Source organism: Balaenoptera acutorostrata, chromosome 1 (genome assembly GCF_949987535.1).
Source record: "Balaenoptera acutorostrata chromosome 1, mBalAcu1.1, whole genome shotgun sequence".
NCBI lineage: Eukaryota > Metazoa > Chordata > Mammalia > Artiodactyla > Balaenopteridae > Balaenoptera > Balaenoptera acutorostrata.
Window position 1 is genome coordinate 171,079,904 of NC_080064.1, and position 26,603 is coordinate 171,106,506.

At 36.9% G+C, this 26,603-nt stretch overlaps 1 protein-coding gene across 4 annotated transcripts in view; it reads left to right on the forward strand.

Annotated features, from left to right (window-relative positions):
- AKT3 (AKT serine/threonine kinase 3) overlaps positions 1 to 26,603 on the forward strand; it is a 392,608-nt gene that overhangs the window by 235,215 nt on the left and 130,790 nt on the right. For all 4 annotated transcript variants that reach the window (XM_057550146.1, XM_057550151.1, XM_057550143.1 and 1 more), the window contains 2 exons: positions 7,172 to 7,303; positions 26,364 to 26,429. In XM_057550146.1, the coding sequence (XP_057406129.1) occupies positions 7,172 to 7,303; positions 26,364 to 26,429 (198 nt within the window). The remainder of the gene's footprint in view (positions 1 to 7,171; positions 7,304 to 26,363; positions 26,430 to 26,603) is intronic.

Below are 26,603 nucleotides of genomic sequence, written 5' to 3' on the forward strand. Positions count from 1 at the left end.
CTTCCAGGTTGTCCATTTTATTTGCCTAGAGTTGCTTGTAGTAGTCTCTTATGATCCTTTGTATTTCTGCAGTGTCAGTTGTAATTTCTTCTTTTTCATTTCTAATTTTATAGATTTGAGTCCTCTCACTTTTTTCTTGATGAGTCTGGCTAAAGGTTTATCAAATTTTTTTTAATCTTCTCAAAGAACCAACTTTTGTTTTTATTGATCTTTGCTATCATTTTCTTCGTTTCTATTTCATTTATTTCTGCTCTGATCTGTATGATTTCTTTCCTTCTACTAACTTTAGGCTTTCCTTGTTCTTCTTTCTCTAGTTGCTTTATGTGTAAGATTAGACTATTTATTTGAGATTTTTTTTGTTTCTTGAGGTGAGTTTGAATTGCTATAAACTTCCTTCTTAGATCTGCTTTTTCTGAGTTCTGTAGGTTTTGTGTCATCATGTTTTCATTGTCCTTTGTCTCTAGGTATTTTTTCATTTCCTCTTTGATTTCTTCAGTGATCTCTTGATTTTTTAGCATTGCAGTGCTTTGCCTCCATGTGTTAGTGTTTTTTAGTTCTTTTCCTCTACTTGATTTCTAATCTCATAGCGTTGTGGTTGGAAAAGATGTTTGACACGATTTCAATTGGTAAAAATTTTCCAGTGTTTGATTTCTTACCCAAGATGTGATCTATCCTGGAGAATCTTCCGTGTGCACTTGAGAAGAAAGTGTATTCTGCTGCTTTTGGGTGGAATGTACTATAAGTATCAATTAAGTCTATCTGGTCTATGGTGTCATTTAAAGTTTGTGTTTCCTTATTTATTTTCTTGCTGGATGATGTGTCCTTTGGTGTTAGTGGGGTGTAAAGTCTCTCAGTATAATTGTGTTACTGTCTTTTTCCCCATTTTTGGCTGTTAGCATTTGCCTTATATATTGAGTTGCTCCCATGTTGAGTGCATAAATATTTATAATTTTTATGTTTTCTTTTTAGATTGATCCCTTGATTGTTATGTAGTGTCCTTCCTTATGTCTTGAAACAGTCTTTATTTTAAAGTCTATTTTATCAGATATGAGTATTGCTTCTCCAGCTTTCTTGTGATTTCCTTTTGCATGGAATATCTTTTTCCGTCTCCTCACTTTCAGTCTGTATGTGTCCTTAGGTCTGAAGAGGGTCTCTTGTAGACAGCATATATGGGTCCTGGTTTTGTATCCTTTCAGCCAGTCTGTGTCTTTTGCTTGGAGCATTTAGTCTGTTTACATTCAAGGGGATTATTGATATGTATGTTCCTATTACTAATTTCTTAATTGTTTGGGGTTTGTTTTTGTGGGTATTTTTCTTCTTTTGCGTTTCCTGCCTAGAGAAGTTCCTTTAGCATTTGTCGTAAAGCTGGTTTGGTGGTGCTGTATTCTCTTACCTTTTGCTTGTCTGTAAAGCTTTTGATTTCTCCATCAAATCTGAATGAGATCCTTGCTGGGTAGAGTAATCTTGCTTTTAGGTTTTTCCCTTTCATCACTTTAAATATATCCTGCCACTCCCTTCTGACCTGCAGAGTTTCTGCTGAAAAATCAGCTGATAACCTTATAGGGATTCCCTTGTATATTATTTGTTGCTTTTTCCTTATTGTTTTTAATATTTTTTCTTTGAATTTAATTGTTGTTAGTTTGATTAATATGTGTCTTGCCATGTTTCTCCTAGGGTTTATCTAGTATGGGACTCTCTGCGCTTCCTGGATTTGATTGACTAATTCCTTTCCCATGTTAGGGAAGTTTTCGACTCTAATTTCTTCAGATATTTTCTCAGACCCTTTCTCTTTCCGTTCTTCTGCTGGGACCCCTACAGTTAGAATGTTGGTGCATTTAATGTTGTCCCAGACGTCTCTGAGACTGTCCTCAGTTCTTTCCAGTCTCTTTTCTTTATTCTGCTCCTCGGAAGTTATTTCCACTATTCTGTCTGCCAGCTCATTTATCCCTTCTTCTGCATCAGTTATTCTGCTATTGATTCCTTTTAGTGTATTTTTCATTTCAGTTATTGTGTTGTTCTTCACTGTTTGTTTTTAAGTTCTACCTGGTGTTTGTTAACCATATCTTGTATTTCCTTGATCCGTGCCTCCATTCTATTTTTGAGATTTTGGATCGTCTTTATTATCATTACTCTGAATTCTTTTTCATATTGCTTGCCTATTTTCTCTTCATTTATTTGGTCTTGTAGGTTTTTACCTTATTCCTTCGTCTGTAACATATTTTTTTGTCATCTTATTTTTTTTGATGGGTGGTATTGTGTTCTTGTCTTACTGGTTTTTTGGCCCGAGGCGCCCAGCACTGGAGTTTACAGGCATTTGTTTAGAGCCGGGTCTTGGTGTTGAGATGAGGATTTCTGGGAGACCTCACTGTGATTAATATTTCCTGTTGTCTGAGGTTCTCTGTTAGTCCGGTGGTTTGGGCTTGGCGCACACTCCACAGGAGCTCAGGCCCGATCACCGGCCTGGGAACCAAGATCCCTCAAACCACATGGTGTGGCAAAAGAGAAGAAGAAAAAAAAAGGACCAAATAGAGAGACTGATGTAGAGAACAAACATTATGGACACCAAGGGGGAAAGCAGCTGGTGGGGTGGTGGTGGTGGTGGGATGAATTGGAAGGTTGGGATTGGCATATATACACTAATATGTATAAAATAGATAACTAATAAGAACCTGCTGTAGAAAAAAATAAATAAAATAAAATTCAAAAAAAGGAGCAGTACAAAAACAAACAATAAAAAAATAAAATTAGAAAAAGATATATTAGGAAAAAGAAAAATATAAGTGAAACAACTAAAACAAGGTAAAACAGAACCACAACAGAAAAAAAAAGTGGGCGGGAGCAAGCCAAAACGAGCAGAACAATAACAATATATAAAGAACAAAATAAAATAAGAAAAATTTCAAAATTTATTTGAAAAAATAAAAATTAAATTGAAACAACAAAATAAAATGGAACCACAACCTTGAAAACAAAAATGCTGGAAAAGGCCTTGGCTGTGGGGGTGGGGTGGGGCTTAGTTGAGGGTGAGGTTTAGGCAGGGGTTGGGACCTAGGCTCAGGACCCATGCAACCGGAATATTCAGCGCTGCTGGAGAGGGCCTCGGAGTGCGGAGTTCAGAGGTAAGGCGCTGGGTGGAGGTGCAGGGGCAAGGTTTAGGCCCAACTTGGTCGTAGGGGGTCTCGGAGTGTGAAGTGCAGAGGTAAGGTTCTGGGTGAGGGTGGGGCTTATGCTCAGAATGGCTGGAGGGAGTCACAGAGATCGGATGATTAGGACCTCAGCAGGCTTTCTGGGGCCCAAGTGGGCAGGGGAAACACTGGCTGCATTCCCTTCCAATCCTTTGTTCTCCCGACGGTCTTTCACCATCCCTGTTGATCCCCTCACTGTGGGTGGGCTTCCCAAGAGTGGGAACCCCTTCCCTCCCCCAGCCGCCCCTCCAAGGCTCCAGTTCCATCCTGCCTCCACTTCTCCTCTCTCCTCCCTCCCCACCATGTCTTACTCTGTTGCTCTGGTGTTCCTCCTGTCCCCTTAGGTTTCCGTGGTCCCCCACGTGGTAGGTGCCCTAGTTGTGAGGATATGCGAACTCCATATCCTTCTAGTCTGCCATCTTTATGATCCTTTGAATGTGTTGTTGAATTTGGTTTGCTAATATTTTGTTGAAGATTTTTGTGTCTATGTTCATCAGTGATATTGGCCTGTAATTTTCTTTTTTTGTGTTATCTTTGGTTTTGGTATCAGGGTGATGGTGGCGTCGTTGAGCAAGTTTGGGAGTGTTCTTTTCTCTTCAATTGTTTGGAATAGTTTCAGAAGGATAAGTGTTAACTATTCTTTGATAGAATTCACCTGTGAAGCCATCTGGTCCTGGACCTTTGTTTGTTGGAAGTTTTTAAATCACAGTTTCAATTTCAGTACTTGTGATTAGTCTGTTCATGTTTTCTATTTCTTTCTGTTTCAGTCTTAGGAGATTGTACCTTTCTAAGGATTTGTCTGTTTCTTCTAGGTTATCCATTTTATTGGCATAGAGTTGCTTGTAGTAGTCTCTTATGATCCTTTGTATTTCTGTGGTGTCCTTTGTAACTTTTCCTTTTTCATTTCTAATTTTATTGATTTGAGTCCTCTCCCTTTTTTCCTGATGAGTCTGGCTAAAGGTTTATCAATTTTGTTAATCTTCTCACAGAACCAGCTTTTAGTTTCATTGATCTTTGCTTTTGTTTTCTTTGTCTCTATTTCATTTATTTCTGCTCTGATCTTTATGATTTCTTTCCTTCTACTAACTTTAGGTTTTGTTTGTTCTTTTTTGTCGAGTTGTGTTAGGTGTAAAGATAGTTTACTTGAGATTTTTCTTGTTTCCTGAGTTAAGATTGTATTGCTATAAAAGTCCCTCTTAGAACTGCTTTTGCTGTATCCCATAGGTTTTGGATCATCATTGTCTCATTATCATTTGTCTCTAGGTATGTTTTTATTTCCTCTTTGATTTCTTCAGTGGTCCATTGGTTATTTAGTAACATATTGTTTGGCCTCCATGTGTTTGTGGTTTTTACAGTTTTTTTCCTGTAATTGATATCTAATCCCATAGCATTGTGGTCGGAAAAGATGCTTGATATGATTTCAGTTTTCTTAAACTTACAGAGAGCCACTGAAGTCAGGTCCCAGGATTGCAGTAATCATGGATCTGGACCCACTGTTGTTGCTATGGGGCAAGCTCCATCCTTAGCCTGGCCCAACCTACATGTGTATGTGCCAACAGAATCTACAGCTGCTAAAGCTAGGCTTGTATTTTCTGTGGGAGCACTGCTTGTTTGTTCAGATGTTCTGTAGGCTCTGAGTTTACAAGGCCACTCTTGGAGATGTCATTACACAATTTGCACAGCTACGAGGAGAGATTTCGGCTTTTTTCCTTAGTTGATGTCCCCTGGGGCTTAGCTGTGGTTACAACCTCACCTCTGCATGTGGGTCACCCACAGGGGTCTGCTTTTGAGGCTGCCCTGGATCATATGAGTTTGCCCTGGCGAGGAGGGGACTCGGAGGCTGTGTAGCAGCCAGGGTCGCGGGACCCCTGGCAGTGACAGGTGCATGGGGAAACCAGTGGCCGCGGGCATGAAATAGTTGGCCCCTGTGGTGGCCCTTCCTAGTGCTCAGCCACGGGTGCAAGAGAGCCTTCCCTGGCATTGACAAGGCACATAGGGAAGCCAGAGGCCGCGAGAGAGCCGGCCCCAGTGGGGGCCCTTCCTAGTGCCCAGGGAGGCAAGGGCCAGTGCATGGGGAGAAAGGCTGCAATGGCAGCTCCTCCCCTTCTGTGTCACTTAACAATGGCCCTTTCCTGCTATGGCAGTCTCAGTTTCCTCCACAAGCATTCCCAGTTGCGGATTTCCTCACTCCCGTCTCCTCATGCTGTCTCCTCACAGCCAACAGCAATCCTCTCCCCGGATTTACTCCCCAAACCCCACAGTCCAGCACCCAGCCCCTTTCCACACTGGGACACACGTCTCAGACTGGGGCACACAGGGCTGTGGCACAGACCATCTGTTTAGGTCTCACTCTGTCCTGCCTGCCACAGACCGGGTGCTGCACTCTCTTCTGATAGCCCCCGAAACTCCCCTTCTGTGCCAACTGATCTCCCTGCCAGTGAGGGGCTTCCCAAGATGTGGCAACCTCTTCTCTTCTTTTTTGCTTCTTCTTTCTTTCATCCTCCCCAGTTACGTGGGGATTTCTTGTCCTTTTAGGTGACCGAGGTCCTCTGCTAACTTTCAGCCTGTGCTCTCTGAGAACTGTTCCATTTGTAGATGTATTCTTGATGCATTTGTAGGGAGAGATGAACTCCACGTCCTCCTACTCCTCTGCCATCGTGACCTCCTCTCCTTTTCTTTCTTCTTAAAATTTAATTGATTTCTTTTTTCTTTTCTTTCTTTTTTTTGGTCGCATTGCACCATGCACACAGCATGTAGGAATCCACTTCCTTGACCAGGGATCAAACCCGTACCCCCTGCAATGGAAGCATGCATTCTTAACCACTGGACCGCCAGGGAAGTCCCTAATTGATTTCTGCCCTGATCTTTTTTATTTTTTTCTTCTAATTCTTTTGGATTTAATTTGCTGTTTTTCTAGTTTCTTAAGGTAGAAGCTGAGGTCATCTGTTTGAGACATTTCTGACATTTACTTCAAATGGGTGGTAAAGAGGAAAGAAATACTTCTAAAAAGGCACAAAAATCTTCAATAACTTCTGATTGTTGGTAGGATAAAACCCCAGATCCTTAAATTGTTATTTTTAAATCCCTCTAAACCGAATTTAAATTTAAGATGATAAACTGAGCATACCTCCTCTTTCATCTAAAAGCCTATTAAAATAATAGCAGAGGAATTTTTAAAAGGGACAAGCCCACGAAAATGAAAAGCTGTGTGAGAGAAGGACATTAGTGGAGAAACATTATCAAAATTTTGGAAGTTTGTGGATAAATAGAGTAGGGAAAGCATTCATAGAGGGGGCTATAGAGAGCAATAGTAATTCTGCTTGGCAAAATCCTGGTAATCACCTACTACTTAGAAATGGGAATGAGAAATGAAACTGAAAATAGGCAGATTAAAGACATTCTTAGAGTTCCATGACTCCTCCTTCTGCCTTGGACCAGTTGCTTTCTCAGAAGATATACTGATGTTGTTCTTCTGTTTCTTTGCACTGGGCTCCAGAATTGTTTTCAACATTTCTTATACATGTATCTTTCTCTTTCTTGGAGTCCATCCTTATTTTAATATAGTACATTCTCAAACACTCCCTTCAATACTTTTCTCTTAGATATATTTGGAAATGTTTGTGGAGGACATTTTTGATTGTCACATTGTCCGGGAGTAGTGGCACTACTAAATCCTTAGAAACTTGAGTTCTTGGAAGTGAGTGAAAATGATTTTATTTTCCCTTTGCCCTAACTAATAATTTGAGTAGTTGTGAGATTCTACGTTTAAAATTATTGTCTCCACTATCTGAGAATTGCTTAAATTATTTCCAGCATTCATGATTGGTGATGAGAAAGCCAATGCCATTCTGATTCTTCGTCATTTAAGTGTGCTTAGAAGTTGGTAAAATTTGATTTTGAGTAGGTAATGCAAATATATACATATAAGTTTACAAATAAATTGCATCAAATGTTTCATATTATGTATTTTCATTTGTATTTTTCAGACAATGAATGATTTTGACTATTTGAAACTACTAGGTAAAGGCACTTTTGGGAAAGTTATTTTGGTTCGAGAGAAAGCAAGTGGAAAATACTATGCTATGAAGATTCTGAAGAAAGAAGTTATTATTGCCAAGGTAACTGATTACTAGAGCTGATTATTAAATTTTTGTTTATGGTGTCCACAAGTGTGTGTGTTCATGCATGCACATGACTAAAGTATAGAAATTCCATTAAATAACCAAAATGTTGATTGTAGGCTACAGCTACAATAATATCTGTATATTGATATTTATTTACAGTATTAAAAGTTTCAAAGTTTGTAATATCATCTGACTGTTAGAATCTATTTTATTCCTTTGAGAGGGAAATATTTATTCTATGCTTGTGTGTTTGGGATAATGTTTTCACTATATATTTGTGACCTATATCACTAATTACAGTAGTGATACTTTTTGATATTTCCCCCCAACATTCGGAGTTTTTTATTATTAAATAAAATGGTGAATAGAATAGATTATTAGCATAGATTATTTGTGCCCATAAATTTTATGTAATCATTGAATGCAAAAGCATTCTTGATAAATTTAAAATACTAGAATAATAAAACTAAAATGATCACTACAATACTTCTACTTAAAATCCATCACCACACATAGTTACAAGCTTTATTTTTTGTGGTCAGACCTTTTAAAATTTATTCTTCTAGCAAGTTTCAAATATACATTATGGCATTATTAACTGTATTTATCATTCTGTACATTAAATCCCCATGAATTCTTTATTTTATAACTATAATTTGTATTTTAAAATATATATATTTATTTATTAAACTGAAGAATTAAAATATTATAAATTATGGTTGATTTACAATAGTGTGTTAGTTTCAAGTGTACAGCATAATGATTCAGTTATTTTTTCTGATTATATTCCATTATAGGTTATTATAAGATACTGAATATAATTCCGAGATACACAGTAAATCCTTGTTGCTTATCTATTTTATGTATAGTAGTTTGAATCTGTTAATCCCATACTCCTAATTAGTTCCTCCCCTCTGGTAACCATAAGTTTGTTTTCTATGTCTATGAGTCTATTTCTGTTTTGTATATAGATTCATTTATTTTTTTTTAGATTCCACATAAAAGCGATATCATATAGTATTTGTCTTTGTCTGACTTACTTCACTAAGTATAATAATCTCTAGGTCCATTCATGTTGCTGCAAATGGTATTATGTCATTCTTTTTTATGACTGAGTAATAGTCCATTGTGTGTGTATGTGTATATATATACACACATATACATACATACATATGTGTGTGTGTGTGTGTGTGTGTATGCCACATCTTCTTAAGCCAACTGTCTACTGATGGGCACTTGGGTCATTTCCATGTCTTGCCTATTGTAAATAGTGCTGCTGTGAACATTGAGGTTCGTGTATCTTTTTGAATTAGAGTTTTTGTCTTTTCCAGATATATGCCCAGGAGTGGGATTGCTGGATCATATGGTAGCTCTGTTTTTAGTTTTTTAAGGCATCTCCGTACTGTTTTCCATAGTGGCTGCATCAATTTACATACCCACCAACAATGTAGGAGGGTTCCCTTTTTTCCATACCCTCTCCAACATGTATTATTTGTGGACTTAGTGATGCTAGTCATTCTGACAGGTGTGAGGTGATACTTCATTGTGGTTTTGATTTGCATTTCTCTAATAATTAGTGATGTTGAGCATCTTCTTTGGAGAAATGTCTACTTAGGTCTTCTGCCCATTTTTTAATTGGATTGTTTTTTTTTTTTTTTGATATTGAGTTCCATGACCTGCTTGTATATTTTAGATATTAACTCCTTGTTGGTAGCATCATTTGCAGATATTTTTCTCCCATTCGATAGGTTGTCTTTTTGTTTTGTTGATGGTTTCCTTTGATGTGCACAAGCTTTTAAGTTTAATTAGGTCCCATTTTTAATTTTTGCTTTTATTTCTTTTGTTTTTGAATATTAATCTAAGAAAATATTGCTTCAATTTATGTCCTAGAATGTTTTGCCTATGTTCTCTTCTAGGATTTTTATGGTGTCTTGTCTTATATTTAGGTGTTTAAATCATTTTGAGTTTATTCTTGTATATGGTGTGAGGGAGTGTTCTAATTTCAGTGATTTACATACAGCTATCCAGCTTTCCCATCACTACTTGTTGAAGAAACTGTCTTTTCTCCATCTTATATACTTGCTTCTTCTGTCGAAGATTGACTGTAGGTGCATAGGTTTATTTATGGGCTCTCTATTTTGTACCATTGAGCTATATATTTGTTTTTGTTCCAGTACCATGCAGTTTTAATTACTGTAGCTCTGTAATATAGTCTGATGTCAGGGAGCATGATATTTCCAGCTCTGTTCTTCTGTCTCAAGATTGCTTTGGCAATTTGGGGTCTTTTGTGGTTCCATATAAATTTTAGGAATATTTGTTCTAGCTCTGTGAATAATGTCATAGGTATTTGGACAGGAATTGCATTAAATCTGTAGATTTAATGGGTAGTATGGCCATTTTAATTATATTAATTCTTCCAATCCATGGGCATTCCATTTCATCATTGAATCATCTTCAGTTTCCTTTATCAGTGTTTTATAGTTTTCAATGTATAGATCTTCATCTCCTTGGTTAAGTTTCTTCCTAGATATTTTATTTTATTTTATTTTTTACAGTATTTCAAATGGGATTGCTTTTTTTACTTCCTCTTGTTGATATATCATTATTAGTGTAAAGAAACCCATTTGTGTATATTGGTCTTTTATCCTGCTATCTTGCTGAATTCATTTATTAGTTCTAATAGTTTTTATGTGGCAACTTTAGAGTTCTCCATAAGAGTATCATGTCATTTGCAATTAATGACAGTTTTATCTCTTTCCTCCCAATTTGGATACCTTTTATTTCTTTTCTTATCTGATTGCTGTGGCTAAGACTGTCAATGCTATGTTGAATAGAAATGGTAAGAGTGGGAATCCTTGTCTTGTTCCTGAATTTAGCGGGAAGTCTTTCAGCTTTTAACTGTTCATTTTGTGTTGGCTGTTGTTTTGCTGTAAATGGCCTTTAATATGTTGAAATCTGTTCCCTTTCCCTCTATACCTACTTTGGTGAACGTTTTTATCATAAATGAATGTTGAATTTTGTCAAATACTTTTTCTGCATCTATTGAGATGATCATGTGGTTTTTGTCTCTCCTTTTTTTTTAATGTGGTATATCATATTGATTGATTTGTATATGTTGAACCATCCTTCTGACCCTGGAATGAATCCAAGTTGATCATGGTGCATGATCCTTTTTATGTCATGTTGGATTCGGTTTGCTAATATTTTGTTGAGGATTTTTGCATCTAAATTTATGAAAGATATTGGCTTATAATTTTCTTTTTTTGTAATGTCTTTGTCTGGTGTTGGTATCCGGGTCTTGGTGGCCTTATAGAATAAATTTGGAAGTGTTCCCTCCTCTTTCATTTTTTCAGAATAGTTTGAGAAGGATCGTTATGAATTCTTCTTTGTTTGTTTGTTAGAATCCCCAGTGAAGCGGTTTGATCCTGGATTTTTGTTTGACAGAATTTTAAAATTACACATTCTCTTTCACATCTAGTATTGGTGTGTTCAAATTATCTGTTTCTTCTTGACTTAGTTTTGGCAGACTGTATGTTTTTAGAGATGTACATTTCTTCTAGGTTGTCCAGTGTTTGGCATACAGCTCTTCATAGTATTCTCTATGATTTTTTGTATTTCTGTGGTATTGGTTGTTGTTACATCTCTTTCATTTCTTATTTTGTTTATTTGGGTCCTCTCTCTTTTCTTCTTGGTGTGCTTGGCTAGAGGTTTCTCAATTTTATCTTTTCAAAAAAAACAGCTCTTGGTTTTATTGATCTTTTCTGGTTTTTTTTTTTAATCTATTTTATTTATTCAATCTCTGATCTTATAATTTCTTGTCTTCTGCTGACTTTGGGTTTTGTTTGTTCTTCTTTTTCTAATTCTTTTAGGTGGTAGGTTAGGTTGTTTATTTGTTTATTTTACTTGTTTCTTGAGGAAGGCCTGTATCCCTATGTACTTTTCTCTTAACACTGTTTTACTGCATCCCATAGATTTTGTAAGGTTGTGTTATCATTTTCATTTGCCTCGAAGTATTTTCTGATTCCTTTTTTGATTTCATCGTTGACTCATTGATTTTTAAGTAGCATGTTGTTTAGTCTCCCCATGTTTGTTCTTTTCATATTTTTCTTTCTGTGGTTGATTTCTGTTTTCTTTCAGAATTTTGTACCTTTTGACCACCATCACCGATTTTGCCCACCTACTGCTTCTAGGCTGTTCTCTGTGAGTTCAGGCCTTTCTTTCTCTCCTTTCTTTCTTTCTTTTCTTTCTTCCTCTTTCTTTCTTTCTCTCTCTCTTTCTTTCTTTCTTTCTTTCTTTCTTTCTTTCTTTCTTCCTTCCTTCCTTCCTTCCTTCCTTCCTTCCTTTCTCTGTCTTCCTCCCTCCCTCCCTTTCTCTCTCTCTCTCTTTCTTTCCGTTTCTTTCTCCCTTCCTTCCTTCCTTCCTCCACATATAAGTGAAATCATACAGTATTTGTCTTTCACTGACTTATTTCACTTAGCAAAATGCCCTCAAGGCCCTTCCATATTATTGCAAGTGGCAAGATTTACTTCTTTTTGTGGCCGAATAATATTCCACTGTGTGTATCACATTTTCTTTTTCCATTCAGCCATTGATGGATATGTGGATTTATAAATTGTTTCCATGTCTTGGCTATTGTAAATAATGCTGCAATGTACAGGGGAGTGCAGCTTTCTTTTCACAATAGTGATTTTGTTTCCTTTGGACAAATACCCAGAAGTTTAGTTGCTGGATCAGATTGTAGTTTTAATTTTTTTGACAAACTTCCATACTGTTTTATATAGTGGCTACATCAGTTTACATTCTCACCTACTGTGTACGGGGGTTTCTTTTCTTCACACCCTCGCCAACATTTATTTCTTGCCATTCTAACAGGTGTGAGGTGATAGCTCTATGTGGTTTGGATTTGCATTTCCATCATGGTTAGTGATGTTCAGCACCTTTTCATGTGCCTGTTGGCCATCTGTATGTTTTCTATGGAAAATTGTTTATTCAGATCCTCTGACCATTTTTCAATCAGATTGTTTGTTTTTTGCTATTAAGTTATATGAGTTCTTAATATTTTGGATATTAAACCCTTACCAGATACATGACTTGCAAATATTTTCTCCCATTTAGTAGGTTTTATTTTCATTTTGTTGATGGTTTCCTTTGCTGTGCATAAGCCATTTATTGATTTTTCTTTTTGACATCAAATTAAAAAAATTAATTGACACAACTGGTGTCAAGAAGCTTACCACCTATATTTTTTCTAGTAATTTCATGTTTTAGGTCTTACATTCAAGTTTTTAATCCATTTGGGGTTGATTTTTGTGTATGGTGTAAGAAAGTGGTCCAGTTTCATTCTTTTGCTTGTGGCTGCTTAGTTTTCCTAGCACCATTTATTGAAGAGAGTGTCCTTTCCCCATCATGTGTTCTTGGTTCCTTAGTTGTAAGTTAATTGACCATATATGCATGGGTTTATTTTTGGGCACTCTGTTCTGTTCCACTGATATTTGTGTTTGTCTTTATGCCAATACAATGTCATTTTGACAAGTATAGTATTGCAATATAGTTTGAAATCAGGGAGCATGATGTCTCTAGCTTTGTTCTTTCTCAAGATTGCTTTGGCTATTTGGGGTCTTTGTTGTTACATACACATTTTAGGTTTTTTTGTTCTATTTCTGTGAAAAATGTCATTGGAATTTTGATAGGGATTGCACTGAATTATCAAAGCCTTGTAGTTTTAGATGTACAAGTCTTTTACCTCCTTGTTTAAATTTGTTCTTTAGTATTTTAATTTCTCTAATGCAGTTATAAATGGTATTTTTAAAAACTTAAAAACTTTTTTAAAAAATTAAAAACTTTTCTCTCTTTGAGACTTTGTTATTAGTGTATAGAAACCAATTAATTTTTGTATATTGATTTTGTATCCTGCAACTTTACTGCATTTGTTTATTAGTTCTACTACTCTTTTGGTTATTCTGTATATAAGATTATGTCTTATGCAAATAGAGATGGTTTACTACTTCCTTTCTGATTTAGATTCCTTTTATTTTATTTTTTTGTTTCTAATTGCTCTGGCTAGGACTTCCAATACAATGCTGAATAAAAGTGGTAGGTTGGGCCTCCTGTGTTGCTCCTGTGCTTAGAGGAAAAGCTTTCAGCTTTTTTCCACTGAGTGTGATGTTAGCTGTGAATTTGTCATATATGGCCTTTATTATGCTGAGGTATGTTCCCTCTATAGCCACTTTATTGAGAGTTTTTATCCGAAATGGATGTTGAATTTTGTCAGATGCTTTTTCTTTATCTATTGAAATGATCATATGATTTTTATCCTTCCTCTTGTTAATGGGGTGTATGACGTTGAATGATTTGCAGATGTTGAACCATCCTGGCATGTCTGGAATAAATCCCACTTGATTGTGGTGTATGATCCTTTTAATGTATTGTTGAATTCAGTTTGCTAATATCTTATTTAGGAGTTTTGCATCTATATTCATCAAAGATATTGGTCTGTAATTTTCTTTTTCTGTGGTGGTGTTGTGTGCTTTTTGGTATCCTGGTAACACTGGCCTAATAAAATGAGTTTAGAGTGTTTTGTCATCTTCTATATTCTTGAAGAGTTTCAGAAGAAGGACTGGTATTAATTTTTCTTTAAATGTTGATAGAATTTACCAGTGAGGCCATCTGCTCCTGGGCTTTTTTTTGGGGGAGATTTGTGATTACTGATGCAAACTCCATGTTCATTATTCATCTGTTCAGACATCCTATTACTTCATGATTCAGTCTTGGTAAGTTGTATGTTTCTAGGAATTTATCCATTTTTTCTGAGTTATCTAATTTGTTATCGTATAATTGTTCACTGACCCTTATGATCCTTTATATTTCTGTGGTATCAGTTTTGAATGTTCTCCCTTTTGTTTATGATTTCATTTGAGTCATCTCTCCTCTTTTCTTTCTTTTTTTTAAATTAATTTATTTTGTTTATTTATTTTTGGCTGCATTGGGTCTTAGTTGCTTCGTGTGGGCTTTCTCTAGTTGCAGCAAACAGGAGCTACTCTTCATTGCGGTGCGTGGGCTTCTCATTGTGTTGACTTCTTTTGTTGTGGAGCACAGGCTCTAGGTACGTGGGCTCAGTAGTTGTGGTGCATGGGCTTAGTTGCTCCGCAGCATGTGAGATCTTCCCGGACCAGGGCTTGAACCTGTGTTCCCTGCATTGGCAGGCGGATTCTTAACCACTGTGTCACCAGGGAAGCCCTCTCCTCTTTTCTTAATTTGTTTTGGTAAAGGTTTGTAAATTTTATCTTTTCAAAAAGCCAACTCTTAGTTTTGTTGATTTTTTTAAAAAGTGTCTTTCTAATCTTTGTTTCATTCATTTCTGCTCTATATTATTTCCTTCCTTCTGTCAACTATGGGCTTACTGTGTTCTTTTTCTAGATCCTTAAAGTGTAAAATTAGGTTCTTTATTTTAGATTTTTCTTTTTTCTTAATGTAGGCATTTATCACTACCGACTTTCCTATTAGAATTTCTTTTTCTGTATTCCGTAAATTTTGGTGCACTGTGTTTCCGTTTCCTTTGTCTCAAGAATTTTTTGATTTCCCTTTTGATTTCTTTTTTGACTCATTGGTTCTTCAGAAGTGTTTTGCTTATTTTCTATATAATTGTGAGCTTTCCAGCTTTACTCCTGTTATTTTTAGTTTCATACTACAGCGGTTGGAAACTATAGTTGGTATAATTTTAATCTTTTGAAACTTGTTATGACTTGTTTTGTGATCTAACATATACTCCATCCTGGAGAATGTTTCGTGTATACTTGAGAAGAATATGTATTGTGAAGCCGTTGGATGGAATCTTTTGTATATATCTGTTAGGTCCATTTGCTCTAAAGTGTAGTTCAATCCATTATTGTCTTGTTGATTTTCTATATGGATGATCTTTCCATTGTTGAAAGTGGGGTACTGAAGTCCTTTACTATTATTGCATTGCTGTCTATTTCAGCCTTCATATTTGGTGACAATTGTTTAATATATTTTGATGTTCTCATATTGGGTGTGTATATATTTACAATTGTTATGTCCTCTTGATGAATCGATCCCTTTATCATTATATAATGACCTTCTTTTTCTCTTACAACTTTCGACTTAAAGTCGAAATTGAACTTAAAGTTCAATTCCTACAACTTTGGACTTAAAGTCTATTTGTCTGATAGAAGTATAGCTACCCCTTGTCTCTTTTGGTTTCCATTTACATGGAATATCCTCTTCCATCCCTTCCCTTTCATCATATGAGTTTCCTTAAAACTTAAGTGAGTCTGTTTTAGGCAGCATGTGATTGGGTTTTGTTTTTTTATCCACTCGGCAACTCTGTGTTTTTTAATTGGAGATGTTAAACCATTCATATTTTAAGGAATTATTTTTTTTTCTTTTTTTTAAATTTTATTTATTTATTTTATTTATGGCTGTGTTGGGTCTTCGTTTCTGTGTGAGGGCTTTCTCTAGTTGTGGCAAGCAGGGGCCACTCTTCATCGCGGTGTGCGGGCCTCTCACTATCGCGGCCTCTCTTGTTGTGGAGCACAGGCTCCAGCCGCGCAGGTTCAGTAATTGTGGCTTACGGGCCCAGTTGCTCCGCGGCATGTGGGATCTTCCCAGAGCAGGGCTCGAACCCGTGTCCCCTGCATTGGCAGGCAGACTCTCAACCACTGTGCCACCAGGGAAGCCCCTTAAGGAATTATTGATGGTGAAAGATTTACTATCACCATCTGGTTAATTGCTTTCTAATTATTTTATAGTTTCTTTTTTCTTTTCTTCCTCGCTTGCTTTCTTTGTGAATTGTTCATTTTATATAGTGGTATATTTGATTCTTTTTATCATTTGTGTATCAGAGTTCTTTGCTTTGTGATTACCCTGCTGTTCATAATACATTTTATAGTTATAGCAGTCTATTTTAAGTTGATAACATTTTAACTTCAATTGATTTTAAAAGTCCTACACATTTACTTCCCCCCCAACATTTTATGTTATTGATGTCCCAATTTATATTTTTTATATTCTGTATCCATTAACAAAATATTGTACCTATAATTATTTTTAATGCTTTGTCTTTTAACCTGTATGCTAGAGATCAAAGTGAATTACACACTGCCACTGCAGTTTTAGAGTGTTTCACATTTGTATAATTACCTTTACCAGTGAATTCTATACAGTTATATGTTTTTATGTTACTGATTAATATCTTTTCATTTCCGCTTGAAGAACTCCCTTTAACATTTTATGTAAAGCCGTCGACTGATAAATTTCCTCAACATTTGTTTTTCTGGGAAAGTCTTTATATTTCCTTCATTTTTAAAGGACAGGGTTGCTGGGTAATGTGTTCTAAGTTGATAGTTCTTTTTTTCTTTGAGTACTTTGAATATATCATCTCACTCTCTCCTGGCCTGCAAGATTTCTGTTGAAAAATATGCTGATAGCTTTATTGGAGTTTCTTTGTATGTGATGAATACATTTTCTCTTGCTGCTTTCAAAATTCTCTTTTTCTTAGATTTTTTAAGAGCTTGTTTACAGTGTATCTTGGTAGAGATCTCTTTTGGTTGAATCTGTTTGGGGAGCTTTGGGCTTTGTGTACCTGGGTGTCCATATCTCTCTCCAGCTTAGAGAAGTTTTAAGCCCTTATTTCTTTAAATATGTTTGTGTTCCTTTGTCCCTTCCTTTTCTGGATTTCTATAATTTGAATATTGTTTCATTCTGTGGTATCCCATTAGTCACAGAGGCTTTCTTTACTCTTTCATTCTTACATCTTTTTCTTTGACTGGAAAATGTCAAGGGATCTGTGTTCAAGTTCACACATTGGTTTTTTTTGCCTTATTGAGCCTACTGTTAATTTTCTCTATCGCACTTTTCATTTCATTCTTTGTATTCTCCAGCTCTTGAATTTCTGATCGGTTCTTTTTTTATTATTTCTACTAATTTGTCAAACTTCTTGTTTTGTTCATGTATTGTTCTTCTGAGTTCATTTAGCTGTGTCTCTGCGTTCACTTGAATCTTGCTAAGCTTCCTTAAACACTTTGAATTCTTTTTCACGTAACTCAAATCCATTTCTTTGGTGTCAGTTATTGGAAACTTATTGTGAACTTTTGGTGGTGTCATGTTTTCTTGCTTCTTCATGTTTCTAATGTCTGTGAGTTGATAACCGTGCATTCAAGGGAGCAGTTGCCTTTTTCAGCTTTTTAAGACTAGCTTCACTGGGGAAAGATTATCACCTAAAGATGACTGTGAATATGCCAGCTGGGTAGGGTGCAGTGTCTCTGGTTCCAGGGAGGGCACACTAAAGTCCTTTCTATGCAGCTCTGTCAGCTGAGGTCAACATCAGCGTAGATTGTGACATCTTCCTTTAGAAGATGTGGATGGCAGTGGTGGCAAAAGCTGCTGGGATCCTACTATTCTTTTTTGCCTGTCAAAATTCTAGCCAAGGGAATCCCTCTTGATGGCAGGACTGGTGTGCTGACACTCAGGGCATCAGTGGAACTGGTATCCTGGGACCTGGTGCTCACAGAGCTACCACAACACCTGAGTCGTGGGGGCACAGGTACACTTTCAGTGGCAGTGGCACTGGTTTCTGAGGTGCAGGCACATGAAGACTTCCCATGGAACTGTGGTCTGGGTTCCTGGGAATCACCACAGTGACTCAGGCCCTGGGGTAAAGGGGAATGCAGTAGCAGCAGGATTCCTGGGATGACAGGGTTCAGCAGTGGCTTGGGACCCAGAGCCAGAGTACAGTAGTGTACTTCTTATAGATGGTTGGTCAAATACCTGACTCTGGCCTCACGGTTCTGTTTTATAGCAGCAGCATCTTGGCCTCAGCAATGGTAAGTCATAACCATGGCCTAGGACCCAGGGGGCAGTTACAGATCAGTAACAGATTGGCCCCAGTGATGTTGGGTCATAGCAGCAACTTAGAACTCTGGGGTCGGTTGCAGAGCTCCAACAGCACAATCTACTGATGGGCAGGTCAAAGCCCTGACTTTCAACCCGGGGGGCAGGGTATAGAGCAGCTGTAGCACCACCTGCCCCAGTTATGGTGGGTCAGAGCTCTGACTTGGAACCCCAAGGATGGTGTGCTGAGCAGCAGCATGTGGCCCTGTAATGGCAGGTCAAATGGTGACAGAAACCCAGGGACAGGAAACAGAGTTGCAGCAGCACAGCCTGATGATGGCAGATCAAAGCCACAATTTAGGACCCAGGGGTGGTTGCAGAACAGTGACAACATTGCTTGGTAATGGCCCATTAAAGCCGTGTGTCGGGACCCTAGGGGCAGGGTGCAGAGCAGCAGCAGAGTGGCTCCTTATGACAGGTCAAAGTCCTGTCTTAGGACCCAGGGGTAGGGTGCAGAGCAGTGGTATTGCAGCCCAAGTTATGACTGGTTAAAGCTACAACTTGGGACCCAGTGGCAGGGTACAGAGCAGTGACACAGCCCCATTTATGGCAGGTCAAAGCTGCAGCTGGGTCTTGGGAGTGAAACACAAGCAGAGCAGCCATGGCCCTGGTTGTGGCATGGTAGAGCCCTAAAGTGGGACATGGAAGGCAGGAGACAGAGTAGTAGCCCTTGTATGGCAGGTCAAAGCCCTGATTAGGACTCAGTGGTAGGGCTCAGAGCAGCAGTAGCTTGGCTTTGTGGATGGCTAGATTTTGTGGCATCCTGAGATCCAGGGAGCCAGACACAGCAGCGACTAGGGTCCCTGGGGCCAGGTGTCATCCGCAGCACAGCTCCTGCCCCAGAGAGGAGCTGGGGTGGTGTGGACTTTCGGTAGCTCTGTTAGCTGAGTTCAGTCAGTGTTGGTGAAGACTGTGGGAATCCTCAGTAGTGAAAGCTGCACACAACCACGGCAATGAAGCTTGTTGGAGTTCTCTTGCTCTTATTTTCCCCATAGGGGGAAATCCCTCTGAGGCCATCTTTTTTGGTGCCTAACTGCTCTGATCTAGAGGATGGGATGTCACAGGTAAAATGCTTCCTATACTTTTCTGGCAGCCATCCTTGTTTTTAAAAACTCTACAGGGTTTATGCTGCTTCATTGCTTTCTGCTGATTTCATTGTAGTCCAGAGCTTTTCAAAAGCTGTTTTGATCAGTTTGTAGTTGTTTGTTGTTTTTGTAGGATAACCTAATATTGGGACCTCCTAGCCCTCCATCTTGTTGACATCACTCCTAACAAGTCCTATTTCTGATGCTAAATGTCAGTGGTCCCTAAGACCACTCTCAGGCTTAATATTTCATTAGGAATCATGGATCTAGGAAAGCTGATATACTAGTGGTTATGGCTTATTGTAATGATAACATACAGATTAAAATCAACAAAAGGAAAGTTATATGGGACAAAGTCCAGGAAAAACCTTTCAGGTGTCCTCTCCCAGTAAAGTCACATGGATTCACTTAATTCCCCCAGTAACAATGTGTGACAGCATGTGCAAAGCGTTGTCAACCCAGGAAACTCACCCAAGCCTTGGTTTCCCGGATTTTTATTTTAAGTGAGTCATGTAGGCAAGCAGCACCTGTGTGGTTTCCCTAGCCACCCTGAGCAAAATCAGGCACACAGCATTCATCATTCTTCCTGTTGTTTGCATGAACTGTCTAGTCAAACTGGTGTCATATGGCCCAAGATCTGTGGCATGCAAAAATGCTCTTACCAGGTAGAATATTCCAAGGGATCAGAGCTTATTTCCCAGGAACTAGCCAAGGGACAGTCCTGAGGATTGACTTTCCTTGTGAGTGTACAGGGTTTGAGCAATCCAGGCCTTCTGAGTTCATTCTTCCCTACACATACACCTATTAAAATATCAAACCAGTGCTTTGACTTGACTACTGACATTTCTCTTTCCTTGGCTTTTAAGTTATTGAGTGCTGGTCCCTAACCAGAAATTCTTATCATCTGCCAGCTTCTTTGATCCATTCTTTCAGATTCTCATGAACCTCTGTATTATCTATTGTGCAAATGATTGTGGTTTACTGTAGGAAGCAGATAATGAATGTATTTGCTTTGATCTGCTGCATCTTCATCATCTGTCATTGTGCTATCGGAGGTATGATTTCATTGATTTGTGTTCTGGATTTGCTTCTTGCAGTCGTGAAGATTCTATCATTCTTTAGTATCATTCCTAGGGTCATCATTCACTATTTAATGATTCATTCATTCTTTCTTTCAACAAATATAAATTGAACACCTAATTATTTACTAGTTACTGCCCTAGGCAATGGGAATATGTGACTGAATAAGACTGACCAAAATTCTTCCCCTTTGGAAATTACATTTTAGTCAGGAAACGGACACGTGACAAATGAGTAAATCGTAGTATGTAAGAAATTAATACATACCATGGAGAAAAATTAAGTAGGGTAGGGAAACAAGGAATAGTGGTGTTTGTGATTTTTGTGGTTTTTGTAGTTTTAAATAGAATGATCACAGAAGACCTCACTGAGAAAGTGAAATTTCAGTGAACATTTGAAGGAAATGAGGAAGCAAGGTATTTGGGAGGAAGACTTCAGGTATTTGGGAGGAAGAATATTCCAGACAGTGGAAATCACAATCAAAAAAGCACTGAGGAAGCAGCATATTTTAAAAATAGCTAGGAATCTAGTCTAGCATGGCTTGTGTAGAGTAAGAGTAGTGGAGGGTTGTTTAGGGTAGTGGTAGATGTTGTAAGGATATTGGTTTTTACTCAGTGTAGTGGGAAGCCATTGGAAGTTTTTAAGCAGTATAGTAACATGATATAATTTTCATTTTAATATCATCACTTTGGCTACAGTGTTGAGAATAGACTGTGTGTTGGAAGCAGGGAGTTTGTTAGGAGTTAATGGCAATAATCCAGATAATTGATATAGTGGCTTACATTAGGGTATTAGCAGTGGAGGTGGTAAGACGTAATCAATCCAGGGTATATTTTGATGAAGAGCCGTCAGGATTGTCTAACAGATTGAATGTAGGGTATGAGAGGAAGTAAGGAGTTGAGGATCATTGCCAGGTTTTTGGCCTGAGCAACTGGAAGGATGGTGTTGCCATTTGCAGCAATGGGGATGATTTTTTTCTGTGGAGAAACAAGCCTTTTCATGGGAGATTAGAAATTAGGTTTTGGACCTGTCAAATTTGATATTTCTGTTAGACACCCAAGTTAAAGGCATCTATTAGACATCCATGTCAAATAAGCATTTCTGGAGTTTAGGGAAGAAGCCTGCATTTGAGACACAAATGTGGGAGTCCATGATCACCATATAGACTGTATTTAGCTTCATAATCTGAATGAAGTCACCAAGGGAATGAGTGTACCTATGAAGGGAAGAGGTTAATGACTTCTCTACTGAGTAGGAAGTAGGATTACACTTTGAAACTGTGGGAGTGAGGTTGAGATAAAGAAAGACAACTTCATGAAAATCTCCTGGACTTAATGAAAGTCAGATAGACCTCGGTGCCCATCTCAGCTCAATAGTTTAACTAGGTAAGGTAACCTTGTGGGGTTGTGTGTACATTTCATCATACATACCAGGCCTGCTAGGGGGCCTGGGAAAGTTTTGAAACATTCATACTGAGGAATGGAAGAATGACCTTGGTAGGGATGAGTTAAAGAATCCTAAGAAGATTCAGCTGAGATTAGAGAGGGCATTATATTAAAGAATCCTAAGAAGATTCAGCTGAGATTAGAGAGGGCATTATAATGGTGCTAGTCAGTATGTTTGTGATTTTATTTCCCTTGAGATGTGGAATATATCAATAAAAGTGAGAAAGTAGAGATTGATTTATTCCAATACTGGGAATTGGAAGAGGCAGAAGGAAAGAAGGGAATGTAGTGAAGGGCAATATAGACAAGCAGCATATTCTACAATTTAAGAAGGACTAGGTGCTGAAGATTATGTCATGATTGAAGTCAAAGAAGTTCATGTAGCCCTCCATCCAAGTAACATTGGTTTGGCCAAAAAGTTTGTTTGGGTTTTTCGGTAACATCATATGAAAAACCCAAGCAAACTTTTTGGCCAGCCCGATATTTGGAACAAGAGCATCAAGAATAAAGTATCAAATAACAACATTTGATAAAGGTGATATAGTATTCATAGACAACAGGGAACAATTGTGCTTTCATTTTTTCCATCAAGATGAAAAAGATCTTCAAAAAAGGTAATAGCAATAGAAATGAAGGAACGGTGAGGAGAAAGTGTGAGAGCTGGAGAGTGGAAGTATTAGAAGTCTGCATCTGGGCCATTGCTCAAGCTTTCCAAAGAGGGGGAAGTTACAGCCCCAAAATTTAGAGCTTGATAAGTATGACATCTTTCCTATGGAAACAAAAAGTATAGATTGCTGACATATGGCTTGTCAAAACAGAACAAGTAAGTAATGATCACTTGTAGTCATTGTGGTTTAATTAAGAATAAAGGTGCCAAGGTAAAAACTTCTCCCCTCTTCTCCCTGCTTCCCCACCTGCTACATCTCCTCCTCTGGGTGTCATTTATAGCTCTGGATAAAAAAAAAAAAGATACTTTAGATATGATGTATCTTGATTTCAACCAGCTTCTGATAAAAGTCAGTCATTATAGTCTTGTGGTCAAAATGGAGAAAATAATGTGAACAGAGTTAAAGTACCTAGTTAAGTTGCTACCAAGCTTTCTGAAGATGGGAGGCAGTGTGATGAAGTGGAAATGACCATTGATGTTGGACTTAGATGGGATCAATATTGACCTTTTCACCTGCAACTTGAGCGGTTTAACTTCAGTGAACCTTGATTGCCTCATATAAAATGGGAATAGTCAAACCAAACCTGCTCAGTTACTACAAGGATTAAAGATGACACCCTTGGTCCTCAGTAATAGAGATGTTCTTTTCTTCTGTTTCTCTGCCGTCATTTACTCCTTGTCCTCCCCCCCCTCCAAAAAAACCCCTAACTACCACAAAACAGTAAGTGCGGCAAATGAAAGGAGAATTTTAGACTATGTGTAGTAGAGGAGAGTGATAAATTAGAGACAATTGAGAAAATAAATATGAGGAAGACTATTCTGCCTCATGTTTGCAAGAAATAAAATTCCATTCTCTGTAAACTTCTTTCTATGAAAGAAATTAGATTTTAAAATTCATTGTTGAGTATTTTACCATGGATGAATATACATGAAACTATATTTCAAAAGCTTTTTCATGAAAACATTGTACTTACATTATATACCAAAGCACTATTCATTTGTAATCATGATCAACAAATGGATTTTTTAAAAAGCATCATATTGTTTTAGCCACTAAGCTTTATCACTGTTATTTATAACTTTTTGTTTTGACATATTGCTTTTAACTGTAATTAAAAATTATTGACATCTGTGTTTACTTTTTAGCTTGTGCATACCTTATCTTCATAGCAGAAACTAATTAGTATGTGAAATATTGTACCATTAAATTTGCATTAAGGGGGAAATTCTAATTTGATCAGATGTAAAAATATGGTAGAAAATACATTTTAATACATGAAAGATATGTACATGGTATTAATTCTGGTTTCATTCTTACAACCACGAAATATTGTTTTAGCTTTTGCCTACCTACATCTTTACGTGGCTCCTTTAATGTGATTAGGCAGATCATAGAATTTAGAAAAAATATAATCTTTCATGAAACTTACTAAGTGATTTAGAAAAACAACTGTTACATATAATGAGTTTGTTTCAACAAAATAGAATGAAATATCTGCCAGAAGTATTTTCTGAAGTACTAGAATATCTTTTCTGGTTTCATACTTACCTTTCTTTAAGTCTTTTCCTAATTTACTGCCTCAAATCACTTAAAATCCTGAAGTATAACAGGTAAATGTTATGTCTTCTGTAAATCTCTTTCTGACTGCATATAAAGAAATATTTCTTCTGCTTTACCCTCTTGTTGGAAGCATATAGCTATTAGTTTTTTACTATTAATTTTATATCTCAAAAATACTTCAAACATTTTTTCTTGTTCCTGCTGTTCCTGTCATCCAAGCCATCCTCATTTCACTCTTGTACTGCAGTTGTCTCCTGATTGACCCCTCCTGTTTTTGCTGTCCTTCTCAGAGGAGGCTGAGCAAACTTAAAAACAGAAATCAGCTGTGTGCCTCTGATTCTCCATCTCCTACACCATCACATTACCCAACCTATGATCTTCCAGTAACATTGATTTTCCTTCATTATCCCATTTACTATAGTAGATACCCCAATTTTCCCTTAAGAAAATCAGATCACTTATCAGAATTCGTAATTATTTCTTAAATTGGATATTTACCAATTTGTTATGTCTTCTCCACTAGCATGTGAACTCCATGAGCAAAAGAATCATGTCTTTTTTTTAAACCACTTTATACTTGCACTGTCTTAACATTAAGTAAATGCATATCGAGGATTTTGTTTTTTAATCATTGAATTCGGTTCTATATCTCAAAATAGCCACTTGTATAATCCTTAATCTTGTATTTTACATTCATTATATGATTCTCATAAACTGCAGTATCCCCTTCTCTTCTTTGTTTTTTCCATTAATGTTGACCACCATCTGACTAACTGGAATGAAAGCTCCATGAGGGCAGGGCTTTGATCTGTGTTGTTCAGTTGCCCTGTCTTCATTGGGTAGCACAATACCCAGAATATATTTGTTTCATATCTATTGAAGGAATAAATGATTGAATGAGTGAAGTCCCACACATTTGACATCTTGGAATTCATTCCTATGATAAACAGCTAAGTTCAACAAACACTTAATAAGTACCTACTGTATGCTAATCATTATGCTAGGCACTGTGGGCACAGAAATTAGTTATGGTGTCATTTCTGCTTCTTATTTATTTTGTATTAAGATGTTTGGTATTACTGTAATTAATTTAGAAGTTATAGTATGATATGACAGGGGCTTTCGGACTGTTTGAGCACTTAAGCCTGGTTCTTATTAAACAAATAAGACTGGAATGCTTTCTTACCCATACTTTATTTCACTGGTTTTAAATACTATGTCATTACACTTTACTTTCTGTTCAGACAGAATTGGTCTCACCCTCTTGGAATGGCTTTTGGATTTTAGCATCTTTGATCAGTCTATTGCTCATTTATCTGCTAAGTCTAACTAAGGTCAGATGCTTTTATAAAAATAATAAATATAATGCAGTGTCCTAATGTTCCCTTGTCTTACTTGTAACCTTACTGTGATTTGCCAGCAATATTAAGAAATTGATCCAGTAAGGGCCTTGTTCAGGATCTTGGCAGCAGCAGAGACCAGAGATGCTGTGTTAGTTTCAGCAGTTGTCTTCCTTTCCTTTCATTCTTTAAGATAGTGTTATTTTTAAAATATGAAACATTTTTCCAGTTCTCCATATGTTGAGGAAATCTTTCCTAGTTCACTTCTGATGTCAAGATGAAATTTATGTACAAGATTGGGGAAATACACTCTTAGTGTATTTTTGGTTTGAAATATATCCAGATTTAAAAAGTGTCACCTAGAATAGGCTGTGACCTTTTTTAAAAAAAAAAAAAGAAGCATGCTAAAAAGCCACAAGCAAAAATATACAGCTTTAATACTCTGTTTTTATTTCTAAAATGTATAATTTAGAATTAAATCTTATACAGGTACTGTGTCCCCCTTTTCAATAACTGATTTTTCTTTTAGGTGGAAGACTTACAAATTCTATGATCTTTAATGAAATATATCCTGTAAATCCCCCTGAATACAATGTAATACAAACATGGAAATATTTACTCCATGCCTAGCTGTTAACTTATAAGGCATTCTCTTCAAGGGGAAAGGCTTACTATTTCATTTTCTGCATCCCTAATAATTTTTGCTGATTATTATATCATTATTGCTCTGCTTTAAGTATGACTGAATTTATATGAGTTTATACATTATAGCCATCTGATTTAAATCACTAATTTGATTTGTTGTTTTTTTTTTTTGATGGAAGAGAAGCTTAGCAATAAAAGGAGCATGTGTTTTAAAATCTTTTTCTGTGTCTGTGTTTATCTCTTCTGGTCTTAGAGAAATAGCAAAATTTTTATATTATTTGTGCTCAGAACATATATTAAAGGTTTGCCTTTTTCTTTTGTAGGATGAAGTGGCACACACTTTAACTGAAAGCAGAGTATTAAAGAACACTAGACATCCCTTTTTAACAGTAAGTGCCTAGAGGAAAGATGTTATAATCATAACATCTTATATTTAAGGGAGTTTTATTATAGCAACTAAGCTATAAAAAATAACATTTTAAATAACATTTATTTAGGCATGACATTTTCTTTGTGGATAAGTCAGTTTTGGGGAAATTATTAGAATGTATGGATTAAGTTTA